The 23059-nt window shown below is 39.3% G+C and overlaps 1 protein-coding gene across 4 annotated transcripts in view; it reads left to right on the forward strand.

The window, feature by feature from the left end:
- MAP7 (microtubule associated protein 7) overlaps positions 1–23059 on the forward strand; it is a 125398-nt gene that overhangs the window by 76506 nt on the left and 25833 nt on the right. For 3 of the 4 annotated variants that reach the window (XM_069787245.1, XM_069787244.1, XM_069787248.1), the window contains exons 4-8: positions 12381–12544; positions 13363–13474; positions 14371–14457; positions 16922–17032; positions 22378–22491. In XM_069787245.1, coding sequence (XP_069643346.1) covers positions 12381–12544; positions 13363–13474; positions 14371–14457; positions 16922–17032; positions 22378–22491 — 588 coding nt within the window. The remainder of the gene's footprint in view (positions 1–12380; positions 12545–13362; positions 13475–14370; positions 14458–16921; positions 17033–22377; positions 22492–23059) is intronic. The other variant, XM_069787246.1, reaches the window with a different exon arrangement.

Here is a 23059-nt window from a genome sequence, read left to right on the forward strand (position 1 = left end):
CCTTTAGGTACTGGAAGGCTGCTATAAGGTCTCCCCAGAGCCTTCTCTTCTCCAGGCTAAACAACCTCAACTCTCTCGGCCTGTCTTCATAGGGGAGGGGCTCCAGAACCCAATCATCTCTGTGGTCCTCCTCTGGACCCGCTCCAAGAGGTCCATGTCTGTCTTATGTTGGGGGCCCCAGAGCTGAACACAGCACTCCAGGTGGGGTCTCACGAGAGCTGAGTAGAGGGGCAGAATCACCTCCCTCGACCTGCTGGTCACGCTTCTCTTGATGCAGCCCAGAACGAGACTGGCTTTCTGGGCTGCAAACACACACTGCTGGCTCATTTTCAGTCTTTCATCCACTAATACCCCCCAGTCCTTCTCCTCAGGACTGCTCTCAATCCACTCATCGCCCAGCCTGTATTTGTGCTTGGGATTGCCCTGACCCATGTGCAGGACCTTGCACTTGGCCTTGTTGAAGTTCATGAGGTTCTCATGGGCCCACCTCTTAAGCCTGTCAAGGTCCTCTTAGATGGCATCCTTTTCCCTTTATGATGGATAGTAGCTTAGCCACTTCATCTGCCAGTTCCCTCAGGACCCGCAGATGCATCTCATCAGGTACCATGGCCTTGTGCACCTTCAGGTTCCTTAGATGGTCTCAAACCTGATCTTCTCCTACGGTAGGTGGTTCTTCATTCTCCCAGTCCCTGCCTTTGCTTTCTGCGACTTGGGTGGTGTGGCTGGAGCACTTGCAGGTGAAGACTGAGGCAAAAAAGTCATTGAGTACCTCAGCCTTCTCCATGTCCCAGGTAACCAGGTCTCCTGTTTCCTTCTTGAGAGGGCCCACATTTTCTCTAGTTTTCCTCTTATCACCAACCTACCCGTAGAAGCTTTTCTTGTTGCCCTTGACGTCCCTGGCCAGATTTAATTCTATCAGGGCTTTAGCTTTCCTGACCTGATCCCTGGCTGCTCACACAATTTCTCTGTATTCCTCCCAGGCTACCTGTCCTTGCTTCCACCCTCTCTTAGGCTTCCTTTTTGTCTGTCATTTTTGCCTGACTTCCTCTTTGTTGGGATGCAAGGCTCCTGAGCTTGTAGGAGGTGATGCTTGAATATTAACCAGCTTTCTTGGGCCACCCTTCCCTTCAGGGCTGTATCCCATGGTACTCTACCAAGCAGATCCCTGAAGAGGTGAAAGTCTGTTGTCCTGAAGTCCAGGGTAGCGAGCTTGCTGTGTGCCCTCCTCGCTGCCTTAAGGATCTTGAGCTCCACCATTTCATGGTCACTGCAGCCAAGGCTGCCCTTGACCTTCACATTCTCCACTAGGCCCTCCTTATTGGTGAGAACAAGGTCCAGCATAGCACCTCTCCTTGTTGGCTCCTCTATCACTTGGAGAAGGAAGTTGTCATCAGCGTGTTCCAGGGGTGCCTGCATTGCTTATGCCCTGCTGTCTTGTCCTTCCAACAGATATTGGGGTGGTTGAAGTCCCCTATGAGGACCAGGGCTTGTGAATGTGAAGCTGCTTCTATCTGCCTATAGAGGGTATCATCTGCCTAGTCTTCCTGGTTGGGTGGCCTGTACCAGACCCCCAGTATAATGTCACCTGTCCCTGCTCTCCCTTTAATCCTGACCCATAAGCTCTTGGTTGGCTTCTCATCCATCTCCAGGCAGAGCTCCATGTGCTCCAGCTGGCCATTGACATAGAGGGTGACACACCCTCCTCATCTCCCCTGCCTGTTCTTCCTAAAAAGCCTGTATCCTTCCTTTCCAACACTCCAGTCATAGGAACCATCCCACCACATCTGCGTGATGCCAGTAAGATCATAGCCCTGCAGGTGTGCATCTGCCTCTAACTCCTCTTGTTTATTCCCCATGCTGTGTGTGTTTGCACAGAGACATTTAAGTTGGGCCCCTGATGAAGCTGACTTACTGGCTGGAATTCCTTCATGCAGCTCTTCAGGTGCTCTCCTGCTGGCCTGTGATCCTTTTTCAGGCTGTGACATATTTTAAAAGTGACATCAAACTGTAGGGGTTTTTTTTAAGTTGACATGGAATCCTTCATTCCTAAATGGGAGAGTTCTGCATGTCCCTTTGATATATGAGTGTATTGTGTTTTCTCGCATGAAGAATTATTTTGCATTAACAAGAAAACTGAAAGTTGCGTTGTACTTTCTTCTGTATATTTGTCTGCTAACATTATGATTTAGGAGCTGTCTCCTGAGATTCTATTCCAGTACAGCAAAGCAATGATTTTTACAATGGCATGCAAGCTTTGGAGGTTTTTTTAGTGCAGAACCTAGATAATCAGTCACTCGTGTCATGTGAACCATAGCAAAGAAATGCCTAAGCTGTCTGTCTTAAAAATCAAGTTGTATAATGTTGTTACATAAATGTGTCTCACTGAAAATTAGAGTTGGATTTTGTTAATACTGGGACATCATCCATGCAACAGTAAAGCAACTGAAGGAAGGATTTTTTTATTTTTTTTTTTTTTTTAGAATTAAGTTGGATTTAAACTTAATTCCTCTCCTTTTGATTTAGGGGATCTGTCAAGTTTAGCAAAGGCTTCCTTTTAAGCAGAAGTTGAGAATTTCAGTAATACCTCAAGTGAAATTATTCTCTTCCCCCCTCCCCCCAAAAGACAGTGTTCAGTTCTGTAAGTGTAGAGCTGGTACTTTCAGCAACTTGAACAGCAGGAGGTCATATTATCCATCTTTTCATGAAAATTAAGTTGTTTGACCCTTCTGTTGAGATCATGTGGAATACTAGTTTAATAATGATTATGTTTGTTTATTGGGCAATATTCTGATGTTACAGGAGGGTTGATTTAAGACCTATTTTTTTTCCCCTTTTGTTTACTCTCAAGCTTTAATTTTTTTCAAGTTTGGGGTGCTGTGATAGATGTGGTTTTCATTGTGGTATAATGGGTCAGTATGTGCTCTGCACTCTTGAGGATTTGCTTGCACCTAGCAGTGGTATTTTAGCAGTCTTATTCTACTTACCACACTTTGGTGTCTACCTCTTCTCTTTTTAATGAGAGTTTAGAGAGTAGCAAAGATGAGTGTTGTCATTTTTGTTGTCTGGATACATACAGCATATGTGTGGTGGGACTGTCGGTATCTGCTGTTTCTTGAGGATCACGTTATGCTACCTAATTGAAAACAATAAAAAGGCTTCTACAAAAATGCCCCTTTTACCTTAGTGTATTCATGTCTAGTTTTGAAACTTTCTTTAGAAAATGTAGAAGGCACACAGGGACACGTATGCTATTTCAGCTAATCACCCCATCATGAAGGAAAGATTTTTTTAGTTCCTTCACTGTAGGAAAGGCATTGTTTTTTGAAATGCCATCCCAACACTTCTGAAAGATGAATTCTTTGGCTTTTTTCTGTGCAATTCATGTTTGCCATGACTAATAAGTTGTATTGATTTTTGGGTTTTTAGCTTTATTCTTAGACTTGCCTTTTCATATGAGCAGAAATAAAGGAATTGCTTAGGAGCCATGCTTCAAGTGTTTTATTCCCCTGACCGTTTGGTAATGTGTATATTACTTGTTGTTATGCACATTCAGACCTTTAAAGGATTATTAGGGTAATCTTTACTTGAGTCTATAACTAATGCTTCTGATGTGTCACCTGCTCTTTAGTAATCATGTTTGCATTTTGTGATGTTTCTGCTAGCACTCTTTCCGACAGTGCCTCTGCATGAAGTTAATGTCTGCTCTTTAAAATATGAATACCAGATCTCTTTGTGTGAGACCAACCCTCTTGGGTCATGCAAGATGGGAATCCCAAGAGAGGTGGTGGTAGGTGAGGGTGATAGCTGTCAAATGGGGCTGCTCCTAGAGGACAGAGTGAAGGGAGCTGCCACACTTCTGGCTCCAGCTCAGTACTATGGCTCCTTCGCATGTGTCGGGCTGACTGGCTGTGTTTGGCACTGTAGGCTGTGTGAGACACATGTCAGAACTGAGTTGTATGTGAAGGCAAACATGGTAGGTGGCCTAGTCACACTGGAAAAGTTTAACAAAACCTTCTGCGTTTTCAGTAGGGGGGTGTCACCCTTAACTCTGCCATATTGATTGTATCTGTGCGGGCAAATTAAACAGCACTGAAGAGCATTCCCTGGTGCCGAAACTCAATTGTTCTTGCTGTTAAACTGTTATGATGGATCCTGGCAGGGTTTTGGCTCCAGCCAACTATCTGTCTTGCTGATTCCCAGACAAGGCTTGGGAATTGGCAGGGGAGGCCCATGGGCTTTTCCTCATGTGTTGATTGAGTACTGTCGCCATTTTGGAGGGTAGAAGTTTAGTAGTACAGTTGAAAGTTGTTCCATGGCAGTTGGTCTCTAGGCACGTTCCATTTATTAGCATAGACCTGGTTCTCCGTGACTGGAAAGAAAAATCAAAATGTGTTTTTCAACAGGGAAAGTTACTAGGATTTTAATATGGGTTTCATTCTGATAGCCTTAGGTAGTGGCCTAGCAAAGAGGAAGAGTTGGGGATTTCTTGTTTTCACTTCACAGTATCTCAGTCTCTGATTCTTGAGAGAACCATTTTAAGTCTTACATCCATGCATGTTTTATCTATGCTACACTGACCTTTTTTTATCACAATTAGCATCCTGACAAGGACATATGGCTCATTTAGTTTCTGGCATTGGGAACAAAAGATGGTAATCCTGCCATCTGACTTAACTCTTCCTTTAAGGAAATGTGTTATTAATCTTAGGTTTTAGAATACGTCTGAGTTTCAGGTTGGCTAAAACCATTAAATTCTTAATACTTACAATGCATAAGCATTAAAATAGTATTTTAAAGATCACACTATGATACAAATTCCTCTCCCATTTGAAAATTATCATTGGCAAAACATCACATTAATAAAAAGTACTTTTTTTTTCTGTCGGTGAATTCCTTCTGGCGTATTCTGTTCTCTGGCAGCTGGGGACAGAACTTTAGCTGACATTTCCACAGTCAGAAGCCCCACAGAAACTGGGAATCAGTGACCCCAGCATATGAATCATTTTGGGATGTTCTCAGAGGACTTGAGTGTCAGAAGGGTTTATAAGACAAGCAAACAATTTTTAAGGAAGATTAGTTTAAAAATTTCTGTGCCGAATGTCCCTCAGAGCATGGTTACTGGGGAAGGGTTGGCTTAGAGAATCTAACATTAACTTCAGCTTTAATTACAACTCTGAAGTTCACCTTTTAATTCATTCAGTCAGCCATTTCTGTGGCCTGATGGAACGTCCCCATTTTTAGGTATGGTTAAAGCATCACTGATCCATTTTTCTGCTAATGCAGCAAGGAGGCGATCACAGTCTTGGACAGTGCGGAGCTGGCAGTGAGGAAAGGTGAAACAGCGGTCAGAGGAGAAAGCTATTGCTGAGGTCGGTGCTATAAAGTCAGAAAAGATAAAGGCTGGAAAGACTGACAAAGGCTATAGGATCTTTACTCAGGTAAGCTGTCCATCCAAGGTGGATGCAAAAGGCAGATTGAGAAAGGGTGGTGCTAGACTAACCTGCCTTTATATAGGTGGTAAACCAGAAGGAAAAGGACTAAAGTGAAGAGGCAGCAGAAGGGGCAGCAAAAGAAGAGCTGGGGATACCTCCCTTTGCTTCATGTGGATAAACAGAAAATAGAGGCTTTGACACTTAATGCATGCTCCCCCTTCCTTACAGCCTAAAACCTCTGCAAAGAATGGCTCTCTGTGCATGACTGGGGAAAGAAACTACAAAATGATTTCCACAAAAGACATGTGCATGGTTTGCAGTTAAGATCTCCCACATTAAATTCGTTAATTCTAGTGTAAAATTGATTGGTTTCAAGTCTTACATGTCTCTTAATATTGGAATGTTTCTTTCTTGACTGACCTTGTTTTCTTTTGTTCTGTTATTCACTTCAGAGGTGCCAGAAGTATAGTCTTAATTATGTTGCTTTGTAATCTAATCTAGCATTACTAGTTTGCAAACAAGCAGAAGGTATTAACAGCATGTCCAGGGCTCAATTTCTAAATCTTGTTTTTATGCTCTAATTTTGTGCCCTTGTATCACATGACTGTCTTCAAAATTATAGATCGTACTAAGTAATGAGATAGAACAAGGACGAGGTTGTGACTTTTCTTTATAATTTCTAGTTTTAATGTAAATGTTCCTACACTACTTAAGCTTGCAGCATACAGATACTATTTGAATGACAACCAAGGTTTCTTTGAATGATTCTTGCATGTTGTCAGACAATGTGTGTTATTATGAGGGAGAGAAGTATTGTGAAGTTGTTAAGGCTCAGCCCCAAGAAAAAGCCTTTTCATTGGACTGTACCTGTACTGGAGTCCAGCATTGGCTCAGGACCGGGCATAGCTCTTAGTATAGCTTCTGGAAGAACCATCATAAAAGTGGGTATTTTCCCCTTCTACATGCTGCAAATTGGCTGCTCTTCCAAGTTGATTGGACCTTTTAGAGGTATCTTCCATTTCCTGTAGGCTCTTCTGCTGATTCCTTCTATCAGCAAGGCATTTGATATATGTGTCTCTATGAAACACAGCTTATTGTGCTTCTAGAAGCACACTTATGTATTCAGAATAGGGCTTAATATCCCTAATTTTTACCCTAGAGTAGGCATTTTTAACCCTTGAGTAAACTTCAAGTTTTACCCTAGACTACAATTTGTTAATTTCTGTCTGGGGTAGCAGGAAAGAAGTTTCTGCAAATTCATAAACAGGGACATGAGAATGAAATAAAAAGATGTTATTTTAAACTTTTTATTTTTCCTGAAGATATCATCAGATAGCTAAGAACACTAACTTATGTCACTGTATATACCTACCTTGCAGATGGCAAAAACTGAGACCTTAAGTTCATGCAAGAATGTCAGTAGTGCATACAGGAAGCAGTGAAAACAAAGGAAATAGTCTCCTTTGATTATCTAATAAGAGAAAATGTAGGAATTAGTACTTAATCATTTCCTGCTTTTAATTTTTTTTTTATTTCCCTATCTGTGGAAAAAGTTAAATTAATGAAAATAGATACTACACTTTTTCTCAGAAAACAGATGTATTGTAAATCATGCTTTTATGTACTAATGAAATACTTGGTCCAAGCATAAAATTAGTAGCTTCCTCATGTTAATATGGGTGTATATTTTCTGCTGCTTTTGCCTGTAACTTAAAGGTGATGGAAAGACATAGCTTTTATATTTGTTTGAAATCAGACCTATTTATTTTGTTATAATTTATTCCAGTCTGACATTTCTATTTGCCTTGGTAATCCATCATTAATGTGCGTTTCTGTTATTGAGTTGTCTTTTCTTGTCAAAAAGTATGATTTTATTGTCCCTTCTTTGAGGAGCAGAAAGTTGAAGATCAGTGTTCTATCCAGAGGTTTAACATTCTGATTGTCTTCCCAGTAGTGAGAGTGTATGTGAAAGTTAACTCTTTTACATACCAAAACATAAAAATGTTTTCAGCCTTTCTCTTCCTGAATTTAGTCTTGAAAATTCAAATATACTATTTCATTACTTTTTCTAAACAACATGACAGGCTGAAGCCTATGGAAACCACCACAAATAATGCCCCAAGAAGGTCTAACCATTTACATCAATGACAGAAAGAACAAACAATATCTATGTCTTTTATAGGCAAATTAATATTCCAGTGACATCAGTTAAGAAAGTTGGGATTTTTTTATTCTTTGCTTTTCTTAATTTCTTGTATCCTTCAGGAAGTGCTTTATTTTCAGTAGAAAACTAAAGAGCCTTTTCATGCTGGGTTGCCACTGTAAGCAGATTCCAGGCACAAAAGATCCAAATGATCTCAGGATCTGTGGAAGTCTTTCCACACAGCAGTGGCTTGTCTTGATATGATCATTAGAGTATGTACGTAAGTGACTATTGAGTAAAAGCCAACATGCTGCAGCTAGATGGAGTTTCATGAGATATGTGCTACTAAGCTCCTTAGGTGATCTTAGCTTTTTCAAACAGACTAGATGTTTCAAAACTTGTGCAAAATGGTTTGACTGAATTGTAGTTTTGAAAACTACATTGTTTGGGTTACTTAGTGTGTTCAGAGTCTATGTAATGGGGTGTGTGCATGCCTTTTTTTTTTTTTTTTTAATTCATTTGTATAGCACCATGGTGATAGGATGCTGTAAGACTCTACCTAGAACATTTTCTATGTGAAGGTAGGTCTAACATACATTGCAAACATGATGTTGCATAAGGGAACAATCTAGTTCCACTCTTGAATGGTTAGCTAGGGAAGCTAAAGCTTATAACAAAGATCAAATTTTGCAAATTTTGTATGCAATAAATGAAATGGACTCCAGTTTAAGAGGAGCATAGGGAATGATTGTCTTTTTTTTTTCTTTTTTTTTTTCCCCAGGATCCATTTCTGTGATATCTACAGATAGATAAATAATAAAGATTGGAAATTAAAACTCATTATTATAGTTTGTGCATGTTAGAATAAAGTAAGTCCATAAATTCATATACCTTTTAAAGTTAAAATATTACAAGTTCTGCATTTACATGTATCTGTGCAATACTATCCTCAGAACTGAAACAAATCCTCTAAATATTTCTGTATCAGAAATTAAACATAACAGTAGGCTCAAATAGGAAACAGTTCAGAAGGTGAAAACTAGCAGGAGAAGCTTTGTGGGAAGTAATTATGCAGAAAGAACAGAAGGAAGAGAGTAATATCACATCCTCCAGGAATGGCATTTAAGTTATTTAACATTACTGCAGTCTAGCACTAATGAACAATTATTTGAGGAAAAAAATGAAGATAAAAACTTAGACTTGAAATGGGAAAAAATTATTACAAGTATTGTGTTGTTCACAGTGTATTATTAATTAAGTTCTGTTGAAATTTGGTTTTATGAAGTGAAATATTTTACCTGTTCAGGCCTGTAAACTCAGGCTCTGAATGTATCTTCCTTTCCTTTTGTGTCTTCATGAGTAATAGGCATGATTTCCCAGCCTCACTGTGCCTTTTGTGAAACTTCTGTCTTCAGACAGGTGTCCAGTATGTAGTAATTGGTTCTGTTGATGGAGGAGAAAATTGATTTTTGGAGAAAACATATCCTAAGCTGGGGATATGACTTGTCAGAGAAACAGGGACGTGGTACTGCTCAGAACAGACCTGCAGAGGTCTTTGAAGATGAGACAAAAACTTTTGAATTTAATGGGTGTGGAATTAGGCCATGACTGAAAGCTTGGGGCAGAGGCTTTCTTAAATCTGTGAAATACAGAGAAGCCATATTCTGTAACCTTCCTTTTAGGTGTAGGGTGGGTTTGAATTAGTCTGGTGCGAACAAGGTGATATCAGCTTCTCTGCATGTATTGCATTGACCTGCTGTCAAATTCAGCAAACTGTCGAGCCCTGTCTCACTTCAGGAGAGCTCAAGCAGGCTGTGCTACACTCCCCAGCAGTCCCGTTTCTGCCTCAAGGCTTCTTCTGGTTTCAGAACCCCCTAAACCCACTCTGCTTACCCATCTGCCCAGGCTGACCAGTTTCCACTGTGAGCATCTGCAGCTAAGAGTGTTGGAAGAAAAAAGGCATGGAAGCAACCTGGTTTTAACAAGGTTGTTTCCTTGGTCCATCTGATCTCAGTCCCGTGAGCAACATTGTCAGCATGGGGAGGAGTACAAACTCAGGGCCTAGAGGAGGGTAAATGCTGCTTCTCTTGGTGTCAGCCAGCTCTTTGTTTAAAATGGTCATGAAACCTCACCAAAATGGGTAATGTGTGTGCTTTGAATAGGGATATCTGAAGTGCTCCTATCCTGTAATAATAAGTGTTAACTTTCTCTGAAATTTTCATCAAAGATTCAGGAGAAAGAAGGCATTAACGTGAAATGTTTGCAGTGCAGAAATCAAAGATTAATGATACTCTTTATTCTTTTTCCCTTTAAGTGTAAGAACTTTAGGAATGTCTTCTGCCAGCTTTTAGATGGTATTAAATATAATAAGTATCTCTTTTTCTTTTTTCTTTTTTTAAAAAAAAAGTTATCCTCGTTTGCTGATGAAAACAAGATAAATGTGCATAGAGTAAGTGGAAAGAGCAGTACAGTTCATTGATGTGGCTGCCTACTCTTGGGCTGACCCTATTGTGCAATCCAACTCTGCAGAAGCTAGTAGGAAGAACAAGATTTGCAAAAATCACTACCTTTCTGGTGGCACGCTGACAGTGGTTCTGCCCAAGGCATTGGTTAGCCAAGTTAGACTGTTAAGCAGAAGGCAAAGACAAAAAGAGGAGGCCAGTACCTCAGAGGCGACATGTCTTACACTTCAGCTGTTCAGGATGTAACGCAATTGTTGGAGTCTTAGGGCTCAGAGTAAGCCCTTTGCTCAGTCTTCTCTGGACCTGGGTAATAGAAAGACAGCATCATGAGGGGTTATATAGCTCCAGGAGAAGAGCAGACCATAGTAAGAGTCATCTCTCTGTCCATCCATTCTCTTGGTGAGCTATTGGCTCCCAGGAAGGGGCAGCAGATGCGTGTTTCTGGTTTACAAATTAGTCTGGCATTTGGAACACCAATTTTTGTGTTTATTTTGTTATGTTGTAAGGCTTTAATATAGAAGAAGGAGCCTTTGCAGATTTCAGTTGGCCTGGAAGCTGCATTTTCTGCCGTGTTCTGCTATTTTCTGCCTTAGTCTACAGTTCGCATTTCTCCTTCAAGTCACTTAACTAAATTAGCATAGAAAAGTATTTCTGTAAATCTTCTGGTGGACCCTGCATTAGTATTTTACATTTGTAGGTGTCACTTTTCACACCTATTGTTAGAAATTATCTAAGCAACTGTACATTATTCTAGCTATGATTGTTAAATTTCCTGCAAACATCTTGCTGAACTTTCACCCATCTTGCCAAGAGGGTGCCTTATGGTTGCTCGTAGCTGCTGAACAAACATCTCTCTGTTAGTTTGCATACCACAGCAAAGCTGAACACGCTGTTTGCATTTCTTAGCAAATTATTTGAGATTTGAAATGGTAGAGAGCTGTTTTCTTAAGGGAGATACTCTACATATGAACTGGTCTGCTCAGGGTGGAGGTTTTTCATGAATGCGTATGCAAGTACATAAGGTTTAGAGTGCAATCCAAGTTCTTTATTAGGTGAGGTGGCATTTGTTTGAGTTAGGCACGAAAGTGCAGAAGAGCAGTTTGGTGAAGAGGAGTCTTAGTGTTACAAGAAGCAGTTGCAGTGTCTGCTCTGAACACCTAGAAGCATTTGGGGTTTTTTGGTTTTGGTATGTGGTTGTGTCAACACAAATATTTCTGATAATTGAAGGCTGGAGTTGCCATTCTAGAGTACGTGATTATAACAGTAGGCTCTCCCACCCCCGCCCCAATGGAATTTTAAAAATACTCTTAGACTTAGGTAGAGAACGTCTTAAATTGCTGGCCTCGGAAATTGAAAGTCTTTTTGACACTTTGCTGTCCTGGTTCCCTGTTGCTGCTGTGTTATCAATGAGTTCTTTCTGTGTATGGTTTTCTAATGTGGTTCTTGGTGATGTTTGTCTCATGACCTTCACATGCATCTCTTCCTGCACTCCCATCTGTCAGTTCATGAGGATCCAGAGGTATCAAATGTCTAGGATTTTTTAAAAGCAAGTAACAGGGGTTTTTTTAGAACAGAAAATTTCTGGGACCTGAAGCTTTCAAGACAGCAATGAGGAGAGGTCCAGAGTATCATATATAAGTGGTTTCACGTGGACTACAGTTTAAACCTGTGTTCCAGATAGTACCTTCACGAAAATTCAGACCCTGATGGGGAGCAAAATCAGTCTCGTAGTGCTTCTTGATTTGTGTTAATTAGTACTTCTGAAATGTGCTGTTCAGAGCTCTGCAGCCGTGGAGTTATATGGCAGATTAAAGTTCATGTTTAGACTGAAGTGTTTGGTGGGTAACTTGTTTCCTTCTGGTCACCTGTTGGTACAGCTAACAGTCCAAGTGCTAAAATTGTCATCCCAGCTACTTCTGTCCTAAGAGATCTGTATTGACCAGTAAAGGTATATAGCAGTGATAGTTTTATCTTTCTTTCTACAGTAAAAGATGACAGAGAATATTTTGTTGTTTGTGCAACAGAATTGTGTTCACTTACATCTGACTTAAGTTTTTAGGTATTTTAAACTAAAAAAAAAAAAAAAATCCCTTCTTCCACATAGAGACTATATGCTCAACTAATTTAACTATTTCTGGTGGTAATTCATAGTAAATGAAATGAAATGAATGTGTCACCAGGGTACATGATGTTTTAATATATGAGGAGAGATTAGGGTATTACGTATGTCTCCTAAAGAAGATGAGTTTAAAAGTTGTTCCATTCAGCTTGGTTATTCAAATTATATTAAAGACTTCATCACATATAGCATGTTAATGCTTTTACTTCTGATTTTTCTCACAGCTGCAAGAGAATCCATCTGGTTAGAAAGAGAAGAGAGAGCCCGGCAACATTATGAAAAACACCTAGAGGAACGCAGAAAGAAGCTAGAAGAGCAGAGATTAAAGGAAGAGAGGAGGCGAGCTGCTGTAGAAGAAAAGCGAAGGCAGAGAATAGAAGAAGATAAGGTAAGAATAAAAGTCATGAAAACACTTTTCAGCTTGCTTTTACCATAAGATATGGTACTATCAAACTTTTTCTTTAAGAGTTGATGGAAAGAATGCAACGTAAGTCATGGTTAGTATGAGAGCGCATGTGAAAGAGGATTTTAAGCCTTGCTTGCACAGATACTGCTTCTTAAAGTGCCCTTTATGAATCGAATGCAGCTAAGCTGAGCATATCTGGGTTACAGTGTATAGCACTGCACAAACTCATGCAGAAAAATATAAATTGGGTTCGTTTCTTATGGTTCTCTTAATTCTTAGCCATTCAGTGTAAGGGTAGCTACATATTAGTTACCCTAACAAAACCTTTAAGAAAGTGAGTGTGTAATGAAATGTGCTCTTGACTGATTTGTCTTGGTTAAGCTGGGAGCTAGGTGCAGTGTGATCCTACATAAGTCAGCTCATCCTTGTGTATTTTTTGTTTCCTACCTCTCCCACTTTTCTAGTATTTAGTAGGTGGGAGTTACAAGGTGGGAAGTAGCTCTAGGGTATATTTGTGTACCAGTTTGTGTACTGTGGCTGCAGTAACAGGGTCACTGTTTTTTTCTCTGCAGATCTCAAACACATCTTACCTTTTCAAGCTTACAGTTAATATTTTAACTTATTTATGGCTTAATTGCTACTTAATCCTATTCTACTGTTTGTCTTAGTAGGCAGCACATAAGCTTGAACACAACTCCAAGATGCCTGCTACGTTTTGTCTGTGTGAAGGGTAGCAGGGCTTGATGAGATTAAGTTAAAAACCCAACAGTATCCAAATGTATTATCCTGTTGTACTTAAGGAACGACATGAAGCTGTTGTACGTCGCACAATTGAAAGAAGCCAGAAGCCAAAACAAAAGCAAAACAGGTGGTCCTGGGGAGGAGCGCTACATAACCGCATTAATAACACAGGTAAAGAGGGAGGCTTGCTTTGCTAGCCGGTTTCCCTGCCCTGCCAGTTAACTGGAATTTACTTTGCTTCTGTTAAAAGGAAGGATCATTCAGTGTATGCTGGTTTAAATTCTTTGCTCTTGATCTTATTATTGCTAGCAATGGCATGTTTCTGACATTCTTGTGTAGCAAAAAGATAACAAGGAGAAATCTGAACAAAAGTTATAACTTGTTTCATGAGTTGACTAATTGTGTAACTCTATCTTGCTACAGCTTCTCGCTTCTGCTGCTTTGCTGTTGTTTGTGTGTGTATGCTGGTGTGCTTGTGCTGTGTCAATCTTGTGATATGAGCTACTGTGTGCAAATGCTAAATATCATGGCTCAAAAAGTAGGTCTGGCAGAAGTGACCAAACACTAAGATTAAAACAGACACAAGGAAGAAAAATTATTCTTTGTAATAAGCTGTCTGTACCTTGTGCAGGTATTTTGGGAGATAGAAGTCCCTTTTTTCCCCTAGAAGAACTTAAAGATGGGCAAACTGAGTTTATGTGAATTCTAGCTATGTGCTTTTTTTCCCCAGTCACCCTCTCTAACTTAATCTGCCAATCATTAATGTGTATATGCCCTGTTAAATATTACTCAGACCCAAAAAAGAGAACTTGTCCTTTATTTCTTTCATCAGAAGGTGGTACTTAGAATTCTCTTCTTCCTACTCTAATGTATACAATTCAATGTGTCCAACCTTTCATCAAGGAGGAAAAAAGTTGAGAAAAGAATGCTCTGAAATAATTGTCATATATAAGTTCAATAAACAGTTATTTTTCATAAAAGGTTACTTTTTTGCTTAACTCTGTATAAATTATTTTATTTTTATTTTCTTCACTGTGAAAAATCATTGTCTTGCATTCTGTCCCTAGGTTATTTTTTTGAATCATCATTCACCTTTCTCGATTTAGCAGGCCTGGAGCACCACTTCAGATCTCTGGGTGGTGCTAGAAAACCTGGTACATAATTGCTGTGGTTTGTTGATTCCTTTACCCATAGCTAGTTCTCAGGAAATGAGATCATCAGTAACTAAACCACCCTCATGTAGTTGCAATGCATGCTTAACATCATGCTGATAGATTAGAACTGTTGTTAGTACCAGATTTTTTCATTATTATTTATTTTTACTATGGAGACTTACTACTGGCTGACTCTAAAGATTAGGCACAATTCACTGAAATGAAGCATAATATTCTGTCTACTGGAATTCAAGACCCATTCTGAATATTTTGGTCTTTTCTAAAATCCTTTTGGCATACTACATATACACAGGATTTACAATTATTTTCCACATGAGCACAGATGTATAACCAGTTGCACTGGCTGATGTGTTGTTCATGGTTATTTTAATTCTTTTTTTAGAACAAAGAAACCAGCAATCTTCTAGGCGATGGATTGCATTTGGCCTATTCTACATTTATAGGATTCATATTGCCAACACTTACACACAAATCCTCATGCTGAATTTCATTCATTTAAATAATGTTCATAAACACAAGAGAAATGTTGGCATGCCAAATACAAGATGATTTTTCACATTGTCATTTGTCATCTTCAGAAAGCTGTTTTATACAGTACATCCTTTATGCTCAGTGTGGGAACTTTTTGGCTGTACTGATATACTATACATTTTCTCAGCTATAGATTAGATATAAGAGATCAAAATCTCCATCCCATTCCCACAAATACTGTTCTGACAAAGGTCTGTGACACATGAAGCCCGATTATCCTGTCTCTAGTACTTACTCGCACACAGCACTCTTCAATATATCCCATAGATCAATGTGGAATAAACTTGACAGCCTCCAGAGGTCTTGTTCTTAGCTATAACATTTAGGTTTCTCTTTTTAAAACCCATTTCTGATGGGGTTTTATCCCCCTTCCAGGACTCAGTTCGCTGGTTCTATACCCTCACTGAGTCATTCTAACATTAGACAAAGTGAGCAAATAATCACATGGGGTAGGGGTGCATCTTTCTTCACCCCAGCCAGTTATAGTGAATCCTATATAGTTCATAGATCTGGCGAGAGCAAATGTATTTTTCATGCACTGTATTTCTATGAGAATTTTTTGTACACAGTGAGTATACTTTAATCCACTAGGTCAGAACAGGTAAATTCAATACTGATATTATAAATAAACAATTGCAGATAATATTTCAGCAACGTCCTCCTTAATGTTCTTAGTGTCCTGAGTTTGTATCTGCTTCCAAAACAGTATGTGGACATATTTTTGCACACACAGAATATGAATCAGCAGTGCGTTTAGGCATATTCTCAAGCCTCATTGCATTTCAGCATGGTTGAATGCTTTGCTGAGTAGTGCTGGGGTTTAGTACATGCGAAAATGTAAGCAAAAGCAGTATTGGCTCTTCCAGCATCTTCCACATGTCAGATTTCCAAACAGAAATTTGTAATAGAGGACATGTAGTTGATGCATGTAGCTCCTTTTTGAGGGAACAGAAAGCATATAGCTGGCCTGTTCAGCTCATTTGTCCTCTTCTGCCATTGCTAGCAACCTTCACGTGACACACACACATGTCCACAAAGTGTGTGCAATCTGTATTCTTGAAATAACTATCACCCCCTCAGTAGGGTGCACATGCTGACTCTGCAGCAGTTGCATGGGCAGATGATGTAATACTGCTCTAAAATGTACAGAACCTAAAAGCAAAATAAAACCCTTTAGTATTATATACCAAGCATGTGCATTACAGGTAGTCTCTAGCCTTCCACAGAGATCCATTTCCTTTATCTGCTAAGCTGTGTGCTCTTTTGGATTGGTTAACTACAACTTCATTCACAGCAGGTAGAAGATGACTCTCTGGTGGGAAGTTTAGCACTTATACATAACTATGGGATTTTTAACTAAATCTTTTAATTCCTTTTGTGCTTACCCTTGCTTCCCTTCTGCACTAGTCTTCCCTTAATCTTTTAGCATTTTATTGTCATGATATTGACCTTCTGCCTGGTAACAGTGCCCTGTCAAATGTCACCTTTCATTCAGGTGCTAAGGGGTTTTTTTAATGAATAACCTCACATTTCTAAGCATGTTGGTCTTTCACTGAAGCTTTCTATTGTACGTCACGAGCAAGGTTTTTGAGAGAATATTGAAAGGAATGAGGAAACATCGTCTTGTCTACTAATATCCACTTTAGAACCTCCATTAAGTCCTTGGATTGCAACCTGATTGAATGGTAATAAATGAACAGAATATTTTAGACATTTGAAACTTAACTTAAATGGTTTTGTGCCCAGTCTTTGAGTCACCTGTACAACATCTGCTGAGAAGTCCATTCTATTTTGAAAGTTCTTGTGGTAGAGCAGGAGTGACCTAGTCATGTTTTCCTCCTCCCACTAGTGAGCTAGGAACTTGCACTACAGCATGCGGGCTGTCAATTAGCATTATCTCCATTTGTTTTAGATCCAGACAGGCGGTCTGTTTCAACAATGAACCTTTCGAAACATGTTGATCCAGTCATTAACAAGCGGCTCTCCTCCTCATCTGCAACATTACTAAATTCTCCAGACAGAGGTACAGTTTCAAAGGAAAAAAAAAAAAAAAAAAAAAGAAGAGCAAGAAAGAATGTTCTATACTGATGTATTACTTTGCACATAAAACAAGCTTCTGAAGTCATTTTCTGTACTTCATCTAAGTGGGAGTGAAAAGACTTCAAATGTGGAAAGTAAATGGTTGAACATTTTTTCCTGTGAGAAGAAATATTTATTTCTTGTTTCTTAAAACAAGAGAACTTACCTAAACAATCTTACTTTAGCAAATGATAAAAGCAGTGCTTCTGTCAGGTTTTTAGTAAATGAGGTACAACTATTGAAAGAATACATCGCTCCATAGTGCATGCAATCATGTGTGACCTTTTATTTGCATTAGGCCATTTTGTCATTATTTTGTTTTCCTTTCTTTTTTGGTAGTAGTTCTTGAATATCTAAGAACATGTTGCATGAAGCTTTCAAGCAGTTGTTTTATTACCAATTTTGATTATTTTTATTGAAGAGGTATGGGTGTTTTTTATATGGTCTGTTTATTGACTTTTTGTGTTGAGTTACTTTTCAAAGATTGCTTCATTTCAGTATATGTTTTTGATGTTTACAACTCTGCACAAATGATAAACCATCAAGCTTTTAAAAATTAACATAGCTGAATTGCTGCCTCTGTTCTGAGGATTTATGAGATTGAAGCATTGAGCTTAAAGCATTTTTATAAAAGAACATCTCTTGTGTAACTTGTGCAAAGAGCTTTACAGAAAAGTACTTGGTAGGGATTTTTTTGTCCTCTACTGAGAATGAGAAGTTCTGTCCCATTTCAATCTAGATAAATGCATGTTTTCAAAAACAATTTTTAGAATGGAATTTTGGTTGTGTTGCAAAACTGATTGGTACATGTCATTATTTGTGTGTCTTAACGAAGTACCATGTTTTATGTGCATGCTTGTATGTGTGTATCTGGTTGATTTGATGAGCCATGTTAATCCTAGTGGGTTAACCTAGTTGTAGAGTCTGGTAACTTGCGAAAAATACAGTGTTATATTAGGAAATAATTTATTCTAAAACACCAATAATTTTTTGCTCTAAATGTTGAAATCCAGTCAGTTTTGTTTTCGGGGAACAGCAGCAGGCATTAAATATGAAGGATAGTCTCTTATGGACTGTAACTCATTGCATTATAGTTTCTGCCATCCATTTCAAATTCAGAAGTTAGACTGAATAATAGGCAGTCTAGCAGCGGGGAAAGGGAAGGAACATGGACGTGATGGCCATATGTCAAAAACTTTAGATGTTGAGGCATTCTTTGCTTGGCATTTTCATTAAAACAGCACAGAACTCTTCAGAAGTCTCTTATGTCTTTCGCAGACTCCAAGACAGAAAGCAAATCCAAATGCTATAAATGCCCTCTTTCTTGTGCAAAGTCATAGACCTAAATCTAGTTGAGCATGTATCTGGAGAAGTGCTGCTGGTCTCTCCCGTGGCCTCAACACCTTCAGGCAAATGCTTAAAGGAAGGCTCTGCCTGCCTGCTCCCCATTTCACCTTCCAGAAGGCACCCAGTCACACTTTGTCTGTAATTCATACTCCTACCTGCAAAACGGCAAGCTGGAGATGAAGATGATAAGCTTACCCTAAGTGGCTTATAGCTGTCATCAAGAATGTGTCTTCTGTTAAGCAGCACCTTTTTACCATTTGAAGGGCAAGACTGTTTGTTTGTTTGTTTGATTTTGGCCCAGCAAAAGATGAAAGTTTTCATTAACTAATTGCCTAAAAGACTGGTTAATTCCTTTTGAAGTATAGTATTGCTATATAGCCCTTTATCACAATTTTACAACTGGGTAGCTAGAACAGGCTTCTCATTATGCTTTTATGTTAGTGGTACAGGTCTGAGTAGTTGAAAGTATAACAAAACATGAACACACATATTCAAGTGGAGAAAGCTGCTGTTGACCAATAAATTTTGGTAATTGTGTTCTTTAAGGAAAGCTTAGTGAGTGGATAATGCTTGAGATGAGGTATGAGTTACACACTTCCTTAGTTTTGAAAAGCAAAACTTGCACCATAGTTGTGTTCCTTCTCCTCTCTGCAGTGCTTTTTCTTCAAACAGGGGTCGGTCTTGATCACTGCATCACCTTTGTCTGCCACCTTTATAGAAGTTCAGGGACTCCAGTATTGTCTCCTGTTGAAAGAGAATCTAGGCATAGAGTAGTTTTTCCCCATCTACTCCTCACCATGTTTGTGGCTCTGTATGAGCAACCACTGCTGTTATCAGTGAGAGTTTCCTTCGTGGTGCTCATCAGGAGGCCTGTTAAATCCCTGCCTTCCATCTGTTCCTAAAACTAATCAGATGCTGCTGTTTGCTTACTTACAATTTATTCTGCTGCTGCTAAGACAGCTTTCCAATGCTCAGTTTGTATATCCTGAAGACAAATACAGATGATTGTAATCAATTCACTGTTGCCAGCTCCCTGGGACTTTGTGTGTTGTTCACTTGCAAGTTAGGCTATAAAGACCTTTTAATCTGTTTAAACTAACCTACTTGTAGCTGGAGGTAGGGGTACTTGCTTGCACCAGCAACTGCTTCCTGTGTGGAAACAAGGAGCAAACAGCCCTACAGGTGATAGCCTAACACAGCATGAGAACAAAAAATAATGTTTCCCCTTGTCTGTCAGATGGTTTGAAGGACTAAATCTTGAAAACATCACCCTAAGGCATTAAAAACAAAAAGAGCAAGGAAAAAAACTGACCTCATTGTCTTAAAGTTGATATTATTTTGGGATGGTCTTTGTTTTGTATTCAGTTTGCTTCAGTGTGAATTGGACACCAAAGATAAGTTGTTCAATGTATATAGGTGTTAATACTCTTGTACTTGGAACTCAGTGGGCAAAAGTTTATTTAGCTGTTCTAGGTTAATGGTGATGCTAATAAGTGTTCGAATATGTATTGGAAGTGTCAGATATCATGCTTTCAGGGAGCTGTGCATTTGGAAAATTCAGTATGTGATGACCTTGATCCACAAAGCCAGAGTGTATTTAAAAGAACCCTGATCTAAACCCATTTTGGAGATTTAGGGAGACTTCACTTGAAGCTCCTGGCTAAAACTATTTTGACACCTCTGAATCAGGCCTGTTGCTTGTACGGAGAAGAGAGTTTTTGTTGGTCTCTCTTAGCTCACTGTTGGTGCATATCTGCTGGCTCGCTCCCAGACACTGCCTCAGTGCTGTTAGTTGGATGCTGTGGGCACACGATTGCTTCCAGTAGGTGATGTGGATATAAGCTCCCCTGTGTTAGGGGCAAAGAGAAAAGAGAATTAAATCATACTCACCCTTAGAGCAAGTGACATGGGATAGGTGTGACATGGCAATTTAGTGTTCTAAGTCATCAGTCTCTTACCTGTGTCCTCTTCAGACTACTTCATGTCTGGGGCCTCACATGTAAGGTCTGTGGCTGGCTCACAGGGCCATATTACATTGTGACATTTACTTTACTACTACTTATGTAGTTGTACAGATAAACTCCAAGAAATTGATAGTATACACAGTGCTGATTTATTTGCCTAAAATTTCAGGGACTGCTTTCTGAAGTTGCATGATCTTTGTGTTAAACTACAGTAGAAGAGTTTCTCTAGACTCGTCCATACTCATGCCTGTGACCCTGACCTAGTAAAACCTGAGACCACAAAGCAGAATGGTGTCTTGGAACAGTAGCTTTAAACTGTGATCATACTGAGCATGGTGCCTGAAAAAAAAAGGAAGCAAAGATTTTACCATTATTGCATCCAGCTTAATGGTAGTTCTGTGATTTTTCTTCATTGTTAAATTACAAGCTTAATGATAATGTGTGTGCTGTAATGGAGGTCTCTGTAGGGTATTTTGTGTCTCGGTATAATCTGTACCAATGCCGAATGGAACCATTAATCACAAAGAGCTCTGGCAGTAGTACATTGTGTAAGGATACTTATCCACAGAGCCTGCTGTGTTTGAGAGTCCTATATTTCTATAGTAATGCCCCTTATTGAGTTAGCAGAATTTAGGGGAGCAATTTGAGAAGCAAAAAACAGCACTGAGGGCGGATTAGGCAATTATATTTTCATAGGATGAGATTGAGATCAGCCCCTCTTTTCATGGGGCTCAGCATGGAGTAGATTAAGGACAGATTCAGAGTTTATGGCTATTAAAAGTGATGGATCTCTACCTTTAAAAATGCAAATTACTCTCAAGTTTATTACAGCCAGTCACTTCAATGAGTGTTTTAGAGACTGAGCCTCATAAATTCAAGCTGCAGTCTTGTTGTCGTAAACACCAAACTAAGGCCAATGAATGCTGAGATGTAAGAAGACCTGATTTCACTTGCAACATCAAGATTATTGCTATGGTGTAAGCTTATTATAATGAACTACTATGGGAACTAGTTGAACGTTTTGTTTTGTGATGCTCATTATAATACAATCTGTTGCATCAGAGTATCAAAGATCTATTTCAATATAAAAAATAACTTGTAGGGCTCTTTTGGTTACTGCTTCACCATGATCAATGTTTAAATAGTATTTTTAAAAAAAGTAAAGACATTTTACAAGGCAGAATGAATATATTGACAAGCTAAATTTGCATTAGGCAATATTGGGAAAAGCAAGTCAGGGCAGTGATTGCAGCCAGGTGTGTTTTCAAAATAGACTAACAATGCAAAACATTGGCTTTTGTTACTGTTCTAAATTGAAAATTACCATTAGCAGGATTTTTTGACAGAATTAGTGGTCAAAGGTACTTACTGTATTCTGTGACTTCATGTACTACCGAGACAACTGTAGCTGCTGAGCTTGGTATCTGCATTTGAGGTGCATTGTATCCTTTTGCGATGCTTTGATAAAACCTCTCTGTGCCACAATTCTCTGTATAGCACTAAGCAACCTTCTTTGTTTCTTCTGTTGAGGCTGGCAGACTTTGGAAGGTGTTGTAATTGCTCTTTTTTGTAACTAGAAGACTATATACCTTATGTGTAGAAAGAGTTTGGGACACAAACGTCTCTGTCAAAGTCTATATTTAGGAGTGGCAACTGCTCTCCTAGTACAGAGGTTACCCTGTCAACCCTAATAGGGAATGTGGCATATGTGCAAAATATCAGTATTAGTTTGATAAATTTGCCATAATGCCACAGGCAGTAACACAAATTAAATGTTCAGATATATGTGTTCCTTTAGGAATTCCTCTACTAAAATGGAGTAAGAAACACTGAATGATTGTATGCTTTTGATCTCTGAAGAACAGTTTCAAGATTTTCATGGTATGCAGTAGTGAGGAGATAATACTAATACTTCTGCAACATGTAGTTATTTGTGAAGCGTTTGATCTAACATCTTGCTTGTATGGTGTACGTTCAGCTCGGCGTCTACAGCTTAGTCCATGGGAGAGCAGCATCGTTAGCAGGCTCCTGACGCCCACTCACTCATTCCTGGCCCGAAGTAAAAGCACAGCTGCATTGTCTGGAGATGCAGGTAAACCTATAAGAACAGAGGCTTCGTGTCTCAGCCACTTATTTTTCCAGATTCCCTGTGGGATGTTGTAAAGTTATTGATCTAATTATGAGTGTACGGTAGCATCCCAGAATGAGTTTGAATGTCCACAATTACATCGTGTGACTGCATGAAAGCTTGTTTGTACAGTTGTTTGCTATGCCTCTTTCTCTTTCTCCCACGACCCCTTTCTTAATTTCTTTTGCCTCTTTATTGGTGCAATAAATGAATACAACACACGCAGGACAACAATGTCACACTGTCTGTGGCCGTTTAAGGAAATGCACACAATGTTGTAGAAAGCTGATTCAGCACACCCACTGCTAAGGTTGTGAGCTGCTTGCTGCAGAGAACAGTTTCACTCTCTACCAGGGCACTTCCCACATGGAACAAGTTAGACTTGTAGAAAGATAGGCCCTGGTTGCAGTGGATTTAATACATATAAAGTTAAATGTGCAGGTTTAGTGAGGTTATGATAATAGTAAAGTTCTCTGCCAACCCTAGAACAGCTCTCTGATGTACTTACTGAGGGGAAAATTAACCTTCAGAA

Source organism: Haliaeetus albicilla, chromosome 7 (genome assembly GCF_947461875.1).
Source record: "Haliaeetus albicilla chromosome 7, bHalAlb1.1, whole genome shotgun sequence".
In the NCBI taxonomy this organism is placed as follows: Eukaryota; Metazoa; Chordata; class Aves; order Accipitriformes; family Accipitridae; genus Haliaeetus; species Haliaeetus albicilla.